The sequence below is a fragment of the Python bivittatus genome, unplaced genomic scaffold, assembly GCF_059951505.1.
Source record: "Python bivittatus isolate LINGU-HERP-01145 unplaced genomic scaffold, Pbiv_v1 ctg000330_np1212, whole genome shotgun sequence".
Classification (NCBI taxonomy): domain Eukaryota; kingdom Metazoa; phylum Chordata; class Lepidosauria; order Squamata; family Pythonidae; genus Python; species Python bivittatus.
In genome coordinates, this window is record NW_028277058.1 from 14,469,999 (window position 1) to 14,484,426 (window position 14,428).

The 14,428-nt window shown below is 34.3% G+C and overlaps 1 protein-coding gene across 5 annotated transcripts in view; it reads left to right on the top strand.

The window, feature by feature from the left end:
• The window catches only part of NRCAM (neuronal cell adhesion molecule), a 121,343-nt gene extending 107,248 nt beyond the window's left edge, over positions 1–14,095 (top strand). For all 5 annotated transcript variants that reach the window (XM_088141732.1, XM_088141731.1, XM_088141733.1 and 2 more), the window contains 3 exons: positions 234–365; positions 1,607–1,685; positions 11,795–14,095. In XM_088141732.1, coding sequence (XP_087997858.1) covers positions 234–365; positions 1,607–1,685; positions 11,795–12,032 — 449 coding nt within the window. In that variant the 3' untranslated portion in view covers positions 12,033–14,095. The remainder of the gene's footprint in view (positions 1–233; positions 366–1,606; positions 1,686–11,794) is intronic.
• Positions 14,096–14,428: the final 333 nt, after the last annotated feature.

Genomic DNA, 14,428 nt, shown 5'->3' on the forward strand with positions numbered 1-14,428 from the left:
AACAACTGCCACAAGTGTCTTTCTTAGAAGAATAGGCTAAGTATCCCATAAGAGGAAAAATTGCACATTTTTACATGTCTAGTATTTTAAAATGCAAATGTATAAAGTTCAACAATACTAAAAATTGCCAAATGCTTTTAAAAGGCCAAAAATACCTTGTTTCTACTAGTGATGTAAAATAATTCATAAGAGTATAGAACTGGTTTAAATAAATGCCTCTTTTCCATCCTTAGCAAAGGCAAGTCGACAGGTTGACATTGCTACTCAAGGATGGTTCATTGGTCTTATGTGTGCAGTTGCTCTTCTCATCTTGATTTTGCTCATTATTTGTTTCATAAGGAGAAATAAAGGTGGAAAATATCCAGGTAAGTTTCGTATCTTTCGATTTAATCTTTAAAGGAGAAAATATTCATTTTTATTTAAATATAGTATCTCTACTCTTACTGCTAAGTTTTAAAATATAAAAAGAAAATCTTTAAGTATTCTTGACTTCACTTCAGATAGTCCTCAGATTACAACCATTCAGCGGCCATTCATAGTTATGACAGCGTTGAATAAGGGGGACTTACGACAGGTCTCCAGAGTTCTGACCATCGCAGTGTCCCAACAGTCATGTGATTGCAATTTATGACATCCCCTGCTGGCTTCCCACAAGCAAAGTCGATGGGGAAACTGGCAGGAAGTCAGAAGTCGCCATCACATGAGGTCCTTGTTTAACGACCCACATTGTCCTTGTTTAAAGACAGCAACTGGGACTGCTGTAACTGTTGCTAAGCAATGCAGTCATGTGACTTTGCGCTTTACAATCACATCACTTAGCGACAGAGTTCCCAGTTCCAATTGCCATCGTAACCCTGTATGTAGTTCATTGGTTTTGGCTTAGTTTAATATTGAAATCTTTGCAATATGGTACAGTATGGCTTTCAAGTCACAGCTGGTTGTGTTGTGCATCTGAGCAGCTGTAATCATTCAGCACTCTACTAATAGAAGGATCAACACACGATGGGATAGAAGAGGAAATCTCAAGCACTTACTCTAAACAATCCTTGATAGATATCCAACTATTGTCCCATTTCTAGTAGTTATTGTAAAAATTGTGGAAGTTAAGAATACCTAATTCAGTGTCCTAGCAAGACAATTGCTACTTGCCATATAGAGGGAGCCATGAAGATAACCTTGAAGAAACTGTCCAGAAAGCATTAAGACAACAGCAGGTACAGAAGTGTGCTTTGAGCTGAGAGTGAAAGGGAAGTATTACAGAGAGACTCAGGCTGGCTTCCCCCTGTCTTCCTGAGAATAAGAGGAAGGGAAGGGCAAGCACAATTAGACTGGCAAGATTCTGTTATTATAGCTTTATTTCTTACTAACATATAGTTCTAGTCTTTTTGTGGAATCTTTCCTGATGTGGACAACCTTGTAGGGCTGACAGACAGATACACATCTCCAGTCTTTCAGTCTTTTTTTTTGCCAATTCATAATTTAGTCATGCCTGTTAAATGAGGCCAAAGTTAAATTGTCTCACAGATTTCAAAGGGTTGTTCTAATGGATATTTAACTCTAGATCCCATGAATAGCATCTTTAAAGGCACAATTTTGTACATTTTAGTGAAAGAAAAGGAAGATGCACATGGTGATCCAGAAATACAACCTATGAAAGAAGATGATGGAACTCTTGGTGAATACAGGTAAGTTGTTTGTTTTTTTTCTTCTTAATCATACCATCTTGGATTTGAAGATAACCTTCTTCAAACTTTTGAACCCTATTCAAAAATATTTAACTTAATAACTTTATCAGCTGACGATCTTCAGACAGCCATATGAACATTTTAAATGCTGATTGTTTTATCAAATGACTTTCCAGTCCATATATATGAATCAACATATTAAGTTATCAGACATTTAATAATTCATTTAATTCTAATAACTATTTCAAATCGCATGGGTATGGTATTACAGCAAAGCATAATATCGTAGAAACACACTGGAGTATTACTATTACTATTTCTATTACTATAGAAATTTATCGAAATGGATAGAATAGTAGAGCTTTGCTCTTGCTAATCTTTAGCAGGTCACATTATTTCTTATCACATCTCTAGATCTCTTTCCAATGCTACAATCATCCGTGTGTTTACGCAGAAATATATTATGTTCATCCTTATCCCTCAATAAATGAGCAAGGAATAAAGCCTGGCTGGGGAATCTTGAGAATATACATTGTAATCACCCAAAGACATAAAATGCAGATCCAAATTATTGTATTGAAATTCCAATACTTAAACAAATTTGGATTCAGCATTTTACTTCATTCATATATTTGGTAAATGTGCTTCCAGTGTGATTTGGGGCAGAAAATGATACATGCATGACTTACATTTATTTATAATTTCTGTCTTATACCTTTAAAGAAAGGAAAATAAAAGTTATCGAAATGTCCTGAGTTAAATTTACACTTGGTAGTAAAAAACTGGGACCCTGCTGTTTGCCTTGGAATAGTCATACATTTTGTTTGAAAATAGTAAAAGAAAAAGTCAACATTATTTGATGTATGAACTTCACGGTAACGCAACAGTTATGAAACACACCTTCAGTTTAACTGAAATGTGTTGTCTGTCTTCAGAGCTAAGCCATCACAAAGCAAAACAAATTAAATGTATGCCTTCCCCACAAATTAACTCATGCAAGCTAGTTTGTTTGTTTTTTTACCTTCGAGTCAGTGTTGGTTCCTGGTGACTGCCTGGACTAATCCCTGCAGTTTTCTTGGCAAGAATTTGGAAGTGGTTAGCCACTGCCTCCTCCTTAGGTCTGAGAGAGAGGGACTGGCCCAAGATCACCTAGCTGGCTTTGTGCCTAAGGTGGGTCTAGAGCTCACAGTCTCCCAGTTTCTAATGCCTTAACCACTACACTGAACTGGCTCTCAAGCTACTTGTTGTTGTTGTTGTTGTTATTTATATTTCAAATTTGTCACTGCCCATCTCACTGTGGGGTGATTCTGGGCGGTCACTTATTATTATTATTATTATTATTATTATTATTATTATTATTATTATATAATAGTTTAGCCCAAGCTACTTATAGTATTAATAATATACAATTTAATTTGCAGAGCTCTTGATACCTTCAAAATAGCATGTTTAGTTCAAACCAGAAATATTAAGAAGTTTACTATTTTTCTCTTGCACTTTTCTGTAGTGCAATTAAAAAGGTGTTGTTTATTTTTCATTTATAATTCAGTATATTTTTCAACTTTAAATCAATATTTATGTGATTACTGTACATTGTATATTGTGTAGTTGTAAATGCCAAGCATCTAGCTGACCTTGGTTGACTCCTTAAAGTTAAGCAATGTCAGGCCTGTTTAGTATTTGGATGGCAGATCACTAGGAAATTCCAGAACTGTAGATTAAATTGGAAAGTCAACTTTGTCTGGGAAAAAAACCTTTTATTTTCTTACATTTTTTCCAGAGAGTTCAAGTATTTTGAACTTTTTTCCATCACTTGAGATCTGTGCTCCCATGCAATAAGAAAATATAACGTTTCTTGAAGCAGTCCCTATCTTTGCCAAAGCAGTGTCTAAAGGTGTAATAGAGAGGAGAGATTCTCTTTATTCTACTAAAATTGTAATTCCACCTCTTTTCCAAATGATCAGAGGAGAAATATGTTGATTGAATGATAGTCTGAGAATAGTAGCATAAACTTTATTACAGTCATAGACCAGCTTTAATACATAAAATATACATCAATTTCCCCATAATTCATGAAAACAACAGTAACAGGAGAAAACAAAGAAATAAAACCCTTAGGGATGGGGTTAAAATTAATGTTAACGATATGGGAAGAGTGTAGTTGTGTTGGACAACATTTGCTGCCTCTCATAGCAGCCAGATGGAATTTGGGCATTTCGTGAGTAACAGTGCTGTTGTGACCTGCCAGGAGAAAGAAGGCATACTTGTCATCATCTCTGGCTGGGGTTCTTTTATGAGGACCCTAATTAACATACCACATAACTCTTGGTAGAAACTCCAGTACAATAGGACATGTCATACATCCTCTGTGATGCAGGAGTCACGTGGGCAGAGGCAGTCATGGAAAAGAATCTTTTGGTATTTACTATCAATAACTCTTGAGGACAGTGCATCAAAGCTAGTTAGAGCGAATGCTGTGATTTGTTAAGGATTGGCAGTAGTCAGTTGGCTTAGTAGTAAAAGCAAGCCTCCAAAACTTACGTTGCCTTGGTGCCACATCTTGCTGCCATCCCATGTTAAGAATCCTCTTTTTCAGTATTTGTTTTGCTTGATCATATCCCATCCTCCATATTGCCTCACTAGAGAAGCATATGTAGTCAGTTTTTCTCTGATACATATCTTCCAGTTGGAACTTATAACCTTAAGAGGTAACTCATGGTGATACTTTTAAGTTTTATTCTTCAAGCTCAAGAGCTAAATAGCATTGACTGGATTTCAATTTTTTTTGGGGGGGGGGGTTAGAATCTAATGACATGATGCTATTTTGATCCGTTGTAGCCAAGATTCCATGCTGGATACAAACAGCATGCTAAGCTTGGTTTGCTTAACAGTGGCTTGCTGAATAAATCATTGTTGGCTAGGTTCACAATAATACTCTGTCACAAAGAAGGAAATAATATTACGGCTTAGCAAAATGTGTGAATATCACAACAGATGCCTCACAGTATCAAGGAAGGAATTGTTCTCAATTTTAGATAAACTAAAAGTTATAATTTAAAATGAGATTTTGGTTTTGTAAAAAATCTAATATTAGTAAGTATTTCCTTTTTAATACAATGAAATTATTAAATAAATGTATATTTGGTGCTATTTGTAGCAGCAGTATGGAGTAGCAGGAAGTGGCATGTAGTTGGGTTCAAACAGTGGGAAATGTTTCTTTGAAGGAGAAGGTGGTCCTGCATGGCTTCTGGGGGATACAAGAACCACCTGCTTTGAAAGAGGTGATGGTCCATCCCCTCCTCAAGAAGCCATCAGTACTGAACAATTTTTATCCAATCTCCAACCTTTCCTTTAGGGGAAAGTTGTTGAGAAGGTGGTAGCTGCATGGCTTTTGGGGGATCAGGAAGAAGCAAATGATCTGGATCATTTTCAGTCAGGTATCAGACTGGGTTACAGTAATGTAGAGGGTAAGGAGGATGAACTTGATGGAGATAGGCAACAAGGGGAAAATCATCTCTTAAGTCCAGAACAAGCAGAAAATATGCAGAAGAGGCTCAGACAGACACCTCCCTAATTCATATGAATATGAGATAGGGAGAAGGTACAGCACAATCAGACTTGTAAGATTCTGTTGTTAGAGCCCCTTTCAGTAAAAGGCTTTAGCCTTCTTGTGGAGTTGATTTCTTGTCTGAACTACTTGGTGAGGCTGACACATATACCAAGACAGCATTGGTTGCACTTGTGGATGACCTTTGGAGGGCTTGCATTGGGGCTGATGCATTCATCTTGCCCTCCCAGGTCTCTCAGTAGCTTCAGTACCATCAACCATTGTATCCTTCTGGGCTAGCTGAGCAGGTTGGGAGCAAGGAGCACTGTAGCACTGGTTCTTCTCCTTCCTCCAAAGCCAGTTCCAGTCAGTGTTGGTACAGGAGAGGTCCAACCCTAGAATTTTCTTATGTGGAATGCTCATAGCTCGACTCTATCCCCAATCCTATTCAACATCTGCATGAAACCGATGGACAAGGTCATCCATTAGCTACTGAATAACATAAAAGGTGCATATATAACTCTCTGACTTTTTAGTGTTTTATTATATTTGCCTATCCCTGAAATGCAAAGAAAATTAGCAAGTAATAAAATATAATTGGAAAGATATGGTGAAGTTTAATTTGAATTTGTTAAACATGTTGATGAACTTTATTTATGCACTTACATTTTCAAATATTTTAGTTTCAGTTTACTTATGCTTTTCCATGATCGCCTTTTCACTATAACATATCTCATCTATTACTTTCAAGTTTGCTATTTATTTCATGAAACCCATAGAAATAAAGCATGGGAATAATTTAACCAAAGGACATAATATATCATATTTCCTATATGAAGTAAATATTTAACAGTGTTAGTTTATGGAAACTGGTTTTATACTTGCAAATAGCAAATACTTGATTGACTTTCCCATTGTAATTTTCTCATCTCACAAAAAACAACACATGTGCTCAAATGTATATTTCACTTGTAGTTGTTCTGGTATTCTTAATCATGTGGGCCGGGAAAGAGAGATTCAAAACCTTCTAAGTTTTAAAGGAGTTTTATTTTTCAGTGTTGATCTTAGTTTCAAAAGTTTCAGAATGCATTAAACTAAAAAAAAAAAAAAAAAGGATATGTAACAGTTATTTTACTTTTATAAGGATTGCTCTGATATTTCAGAAGAGCTTCCAAAACAAATAAAGCAGAAAGAATAAAAGTACTTAATAATGTAGTAAACTGTCCAGCATTATAAAGTGTTAATATATATGATAAGAAATATTTAATATTTTTATATATTGCTCTTTAAAATCTGTTTTCTGTGATCTGTATTTTAGCACTAGTTGAATAAGTTATTTTTTCTAATCTTCCATACTTCATTTTGCACTCCCAGGCTGTTCATGGAAAACATTTATCTTCCTTTGAACATTTATCTTATTTCTTTGAAATGTAACAACCACTATGCACACTTAGCTTCTGAAATTTCAGCAGTGTGAAGGAGAAAGAATATGCCATCTTGAGGCGGAGAGAAGTTTATTTTCTGCAGTGCAGAAAGACAGTAGAATAAGCGACATAGAGAATATGAGAGTATAAGTGTCCTTCTGAAATGATCAAGGTGACACTTTGAATGCACTAATTTAAACTTTGCTTTGGAATATTTTGTAGAAAAAAAATTACTTGAGCAGAATGGATGTACTTGTTATGTATGGCACTTTTATGGTATTTTTTATTTGGTTATGGGTTTTAGTTTTGGGTTTTTGCCTGTGCCTTTCTAAAACTACATAGTATTTCAGAATTATATCACAAATCAATTATAAAATGAATTAATAAATTTAAATAGTCAATTCAGTGTCAAGTAGGTATAAGTAGATCATGAGTAAGTTCTATTTAGCTCAGTGGATTCATTCCAAGTACATCTAAGGCACTATACTAACTATACAACTCCTGTTTATAGTCAGAGTACCGTTCCAAATTTATTGGGACTTGCTTTCAAGTTAATGTGGACTTGATCTTCTAGAACCTGAAGCTGTACCTCTCATTTCTGCATCATCAGGAATCTGGTGATTCTCAACACAATACAAGAAGAAGGGTTCCTCCTGCGTGGAATCCTGCTTTTATATTAACCTGATGCTACAGAACAAAAATGGTGATAATGAAGATTTCTAATGATGAGACAATGGGAAAACCCCATATTAAAATGTTGTGGCACCAAGTATTAAAACCAAAGACAAAGAGTCCAGTTAAAATTTACATAAATCTCTTTTATTGCCTTACCTTTGAAGGACAGTTGCAAGGGAATCAGGGTATTTCACTGCCCTATTTTTACTAATTATGAAGACAATGTAACTTCTCTTGAAAGTGTGGGAAAACGTTCACTTGCAACAATTCCATAGAAAGGAATGCAAGAGCATTTTTTAGTGAAGCACTAATCCAATATAGATGTGAACACATTTAGCACAATGTTCTCTCCCCCCCCTCCAACTTCCAACCCTCTTCAGACAAGCAAGAAAATTGGACCTTGCGATACTGTAGTAATGGGAGATCAGTTACTTGAGTGCCTCCCACTCACATAGCCATAAGAACCCAGATTTTTTTTTCTGAACTTGTGGTATGTACATTCTTCTTTAGTCCTGGTATCTCCCTTTAAGATGACGGCATTCTTTCTTCATTCATTTGGAATTACAGAATCTAGTGTTTAGCTTTTTTTAACTGAACTGCTGTTTTGCCCCATTTCCTTCTCAGTTCCTGTTTCTCAGAGTCCAGGAATACTCGATCTATCAAACCTTAAAAAACCTTGACAATCACATCACTTAAATGTATCCCTTTTTGGTGGAGAGAGGTTTATCTGGGCAACCCTCCTAAACATTTACTGTAGACCTCTGGCAATATTAATTTAGTTTTTTTATATAGTGTGCAAAAAGAAGGAAACCCTTTTTTAAGTGATTTTTGCATGTGCTGTAACTGTAAATTCACACCACTGTCCACACCTAGTGCAGATGCACGTGTGGGTAAATCTGCACTTTTGTTTTTCTGTGTGTTTTTTAATTATACAGATGTTAGAATCTGCATCATTACTAGCTTATAGAAAAATCACAGCAACAATGCAACCAAACATGTAAGTATTTTTTTTAATTATTTAGATTATAAATATGGGTAACTTGTCAAACAAGCCTAAAAGAAACAAGAATACAAGCAAATTTGATAAAACAACAAATTTCTTTGAAATAAAAAATCCTATACTCTCTAATAACACATAAAACAAATACCACCTGAATTAATAATGCTACACATTATTTCAAAGCATTTTTAAGTGAAGCATATGCCAAATTGAAACAATTTGTACTCTTTACATTCATTTTTTCAAGACATTTCAGTTTTGTAATAAATTCTAAATATTTTCCACTACTTCACAAAAGAATTAATTATAACATTTTGTACCACTGTATGAATAGATACGATGATTTATTGCAAAACCACATTTCTGTATCCCTATACAACAATATTAATTCTGAGCTCCAGAAAAATTCTAGAAGATAATATCTGAACCCATGGAGATCCGAGGAAGGTGTGGGAACAAATGTTAACAGGTTTATGACAGCATTACACAAATGTCATATCTTACATATGTGCCTCATTCTGAATAGATGGTGAAAAGAGGGATTTTATTAATATACAGACTGTTCTACTATCTAGCAGAATGCCTGACTGAGCTAACACAGATGGTTGTAGAAGTGATGTTGGAAATCCCAAGACTTTTGATCTTGGGGAACTTATGGCTTTCATGATTTCCCTTTATTGTTGGACTGTCTAATGCTATCTAATGATCCGTGCTGGCATTGGAACATGAAGACAGATGTTCCTTATCTATGGTACATGTACAGAGTTGAAGACAGGGGAGCATCATCATAAAGCCTATGGTGCAGCAGTCACAGGGGAAAAAGCAAAGGATTTCCTGTGTGATTGCAGCTGAATAGAACTGTCCAAGGGAGCTTTTCAGGGCTTGAGTAGTTCCACTGGTGCTCTAATAACATCTGAACTCCACTGTGAGCAGTTTGCAGGGTTCTTTGTTCATACAAGTGCTCAGAGTTATGCTAGGATTTATGTCATATTGGGTAATGCTAAACTTAACATGTCCATTGTACCTTCTACTAATTTTGATTTAAATCAGTTTCATTATTTGTCCCCTAAGAGAGTGCCTAAGATTCTTCATTTTATTAATGCTACTACTTGCCTGTAAGATTCTTCCCTGATTTAGCTTATAAGGGCTTCAAGGGGTTTTGTTCAGCCAATGATCACTCAAATCATTAATACTTCTATTTTGCTGGAAGAATTTCCCACCATCTTAAAACAGAGAGTGATGAATCCCTTGCTTACGGACCAGCATTTGGACTTGGCTGATTTAAATATTTATCAGCTGTTTTCCAGTACTCCATCTTTAGTCAAGCTTGTGGAGAAGGGAGGAAGATTGAAGCTTTGGAGATTCTAGATGAAACAGAGTATCAGGATCCTTTTCCCTGGAATTGACAGGGAGTTAAGTTTGGTCACCCTTTTGAATTATTTGAACCAAGAAAGAGATGGAAAATTTCTTGGTTGGAGAATTCTTTCCAGATTTCTCTGTGGCCTTTGAAACTATGGCCTTAAAGCTGAGATTAACCTTTATCTAAACATATAGGTCTAAGTGCTTTTGGAAGTTAGAAAAGAGAAGGTACAAAAGTAGGAAATGACCAACCTCAAGGAAGACTAAGTGGGAGCAAACAACAGGTCCATGAAGACAGCATCACACAAGCGCCATGACTTACATTTTTGTGCCAGTCATTGTACATAATTGTAGCTTTTGTGTGATAATATCACACACCTGTCATCAATTTCATATCACTTACAGATGCTGCTGGAAGAGATTACAAGAATCCAGAAATAGAAGGAAAAATTAAGATTAAATATAATAAGCACAGGAATCATATCAGAGGACTATATTTGTCTCTCTCTATATATATATATAGGGCTGGGTCAAAGTTGTAATATTATGTATATGTTCATTAAAGGAAAATCACTATATACTATCCATAGTTATTTGGGTTGTCCATGATTAGCACAAAAGTATTATGTGTTAATCCAAAAGGTTTCAACCAAGCAGTTCTACCAAATATATTTCATATCTTTAGAATGTATAGAATATTGAAATACCTAATAATTGCTCCTTGTTGGAGATTAGCAAAAGGGCACTATGTGGTAGTACGATAATTACATTAAAAAATTAAAAAGCTAATCCTACCATAGACAACAGTGCACATTTTTTACAGAAATTGACAAGAAAAGAAAGTTATAAAATGTTGGCAAAACCACCCAAATGTTCACCAGGTTTAATTGTTACCCTTAAAATCAATTCGTTACCAAATAGTGAAGACTGTTCCTCTGTAGTAGCATATACAGAAAAAAAAATTAAATATTTCTCGCCAATGTGACATAATGATTTGGAAAATAATAAATTCACCAACATATCTAGCTATTTCCTAAGGATATAAAAATAGAAAGAGATCCATTCTTACATAAATAAATCCTACATTGTTATGGTAATGTATAATTGTATCCTTGTTAAAATAATATAATAAGGTAGCACTGCTCCTGCACAACATAGTTTCCTTGCATCACTTGCTTTGGAATAAGGTAAGAACAGGTACTTTGCATGCCTGCATGTGCAAATTATTAGCAATTTATGCATAGTTAATTATTAGAATCGGGATCTGCTACATACACCATGTATTCATTCTCATGTGTTAGAATTTCAGCAGAAGGGGGTATGCATCAGGCAGCAAAATATATACTTTTATATAATTGTGCGCTTTCTCCAGTGGCTTTAGATGACACCTGTCATTTTTTCCATTCCTGGCAACAACTGTTTGAAAAAATATTTATTCATTCTGTGGAAGTAAACATTTAAATGTGTGATTGAGTTCTGGTTCTGATTCAGTTAAATGCTGATCACTTTCAGGATGTAGATTCTGCTCTTCTTCTTAGGCTATTTTCATTTGTTTCTTCTGTACCCTTTTAATGGAATATATAGGTCTCTTGAAAGGTAAGGTTAAATATTTCAAACCCGGTATGTGTAACGTAACAAATTACTTCAAACAGAACATATTATTTATTATATTTTCCTAATGAAAGAATCAGTGTTTTTCATTTAATCAAATTCATTCCTCATTCATATTTAGGAATCAAGAATTAAGAAATTTAACAAACTAATTTCAATGCACACCATAAGTTTTGTATTTGAAGACCAAAAGGCCATATCTAATGCTTGCATTTTTTTTTTCTTGTTTCAAAATTTGGAGCTGAATTTTTGTTTTTCACTGAAAAGCCATGTACGGTGGGGAAAATGGCATTCTGCTACTGGAAACTTCTTGTGTTTATACCATTATTGTACCATGTATCCATGCCAATTGCACTGTATTAATTTGTCTTGATCATGTAATAACTAAAACAATGTTGCCAAAATCGGTATGCATCATTTATTTTGTACTTTGCTATAGAAAACATATTTGCTGCACTTGTTTTTAAAAGATGGCTCCTTCTTTTTTTTCCAGTGATGCTGATGACCACAAGCCTCTGAAAAAAGGAAGCAGGTCACCCTCAGACAGGACTGTGAAAAAGGAAGACAGTGATGATAGTTTAGTTGACTATGGAGAAGGAGTCAATGGCCAATTCAATGAGGATGGCTCCTTTATTGGACAATATAGTGGTAAAAAAGAGAAAGAACCTGCAGAAGGAAATGAAAGCTCTGAAGCTCCTTCCCCAGTTAATGCAATGAATTCATTTGTCTAATTAAAGAAATTGTCTCATATCAACATCTGCATTACACTTATATATCTTCCCCAAATTACAGACATGAAAAGAAACAAATGAAGTGTTTTTTTCGATAAGTACATATAGTGCATATAGATGAAACTGCTAGAATTTATAACAAAAGTAAGTCTAAATCAGAATGCAAAACTGGAAGCATTTTACACAGCATTTGTTTACAAAATTTTAAGATGAGCAACATCAATTAATACTGCAGCCGCAGTATAATGCATGCAAAGTGTTGCATATATCTCAAACAAAACCAGTTATGCCACTGAAAATGATTTTTCGTAATTTGTTAAACAGTCTTTGACTAAATTCCTGAAGTCCATTTTCATTGTCAGAGTGTTATAGTAGTATTATATAGAACTTCAATGTCTTTGTGGACATTGTTGTGAACTTGGTGACTTAATGTCTAGCTTAATGTCATTATGTCTTTTTTGCAAGACAGTTAGGAACAGGATGTACAGTATATGATTGATAAATGACTTTAAGTATGACACTTACATTCCCTGATGCTAACTGAGATTCTGATACCTGCTTTTTGCTTCTCTTATTTTATAGGCTTTTTAATCTACAAAGTATTACTGCAGCACAGTGTTCTATTTTTGAAATCTAGTACACATTGGCTTTTATGTTTTCTTTTGTTTTAATTCATTTTGGAGTTGTACACTTATGGATGTATAAAATTTTCAAATCATAAAAAGTTATTCCAGAAATATACATGGCAAAATATATTCAGTGCCTTTAAATAATGTGCATTTCATTATGTACTATAATTGGCATCCTCCACCAGGAACTTTTCTGCACATGGTAACATTGAAACAAACACCAAACAAATGCAGAAGGGGTACTTGCGGAAATGTTCCCAATGTATTTTGTCCAACTCAGCTGGCTGAAGAGTGTGTGATTAATTGCCAAAGTAATTCAATCATTTTCAAATACCCAGATATGTTGGTTTGATTAGAATAGTTTGTATTTAAACTACATAAAAACTCATTAAGATTTCTTTCTTTATGGAGATAAACTATAGAATTCAACTTACATTTCCATGGCCTTATGTGATTTATACAAAAATGCTACATTAGTATATTTTGCTAATATAGATACAGATATTCTCAGAATAATATACTAATACAGCATGTTCACAACAGCACATTTCTGTCTCAGTCAGAAAACCAGAATATAGCTTTTACCAGAGTGCTTGGCATGAAACAGGGTATAGAATGCTACACAAGAGTTAAATCATTTGATTTAATAAATGCTAAGTTTAATTTTTTTAAAAAATGGCCTCATCTATTAATTATAAACTCCCTCTCATAAACACACACACAAATTACCATTGAAAAGGTTTACCTCCAAATATAAAATTTTATATAACAACCTATGGTTGAAGGAATGCTCAGTTTCATTTGCCAATAAATTGGTTTTTCATAACTTGCATCAAGTTTAATTTTAAGTAAGCTTTTATATGTAGATATTTTGTTGAATTTGTACATACACTTAAAAGTGTAGATGCTATATGCTCCTCGGTGTTATAAATAAAAATGTTTTGGTTGTACTGTGTAAGAAGTACTCTAGCCAATGAGGTGCTTGTTATTTTAAAGCATCTGTCAAAATGCATATAAATTCAAATTTGGGACAATAAAAGTTTCACTCTTCTTGTTACAGTTCTTCAAGTCATGTGCTAAGGTTTATTACTGTGTGTTACTTCCGTTATGTTGCAAGATTGATAAATGCCTTATTTAAAAGTACAGAAATTGCACAGCATCAGTGCTTGACAGATTGCATCTAATATTTGAGATCACAATAAATTTGCAACTTTAATGCATATACTGTGTACGTAAAGCACAATTTGCAATATTCACCTCATTAGCAGTCCAAAAATGAAATAACTATAGAGCACTAATTGAAAAAGCACAAAAGGGAAATTTTCTACCAAGATTTTCCAACAGTATTGGAGACCAGTAGAAGGTTACAATTAAATGGAGATGTGAATATTATCCATGCATGTGAAGATACACAGTTAAAGTTACTTCTGTAATGGTGCAACACATTTTGTATTAAAATAAATGTGGTTTTAAAATTTCACTTGTTTTCAGTATACTGTTTGCCTCTAGAACTGGGGAGATAATTGTTTATCATACCAAAATATCATTACTAAATAAAACTAGATAAAAGTAAGGCCATTTGACTATTTTCCGCTAGTCAATTTTGCACTAGCATATAAGAGATACATATGCATAGATAACAATTAGTGGCTTAATTCTGAATGTAGATCACATCATACATTCTTCATGCAAAGCCATAAAACTATTCCTTTTTGGCGTAAGTAATGTTACACAAAGCACTGAAGAAGAAAAAGAAATAGTAAGACG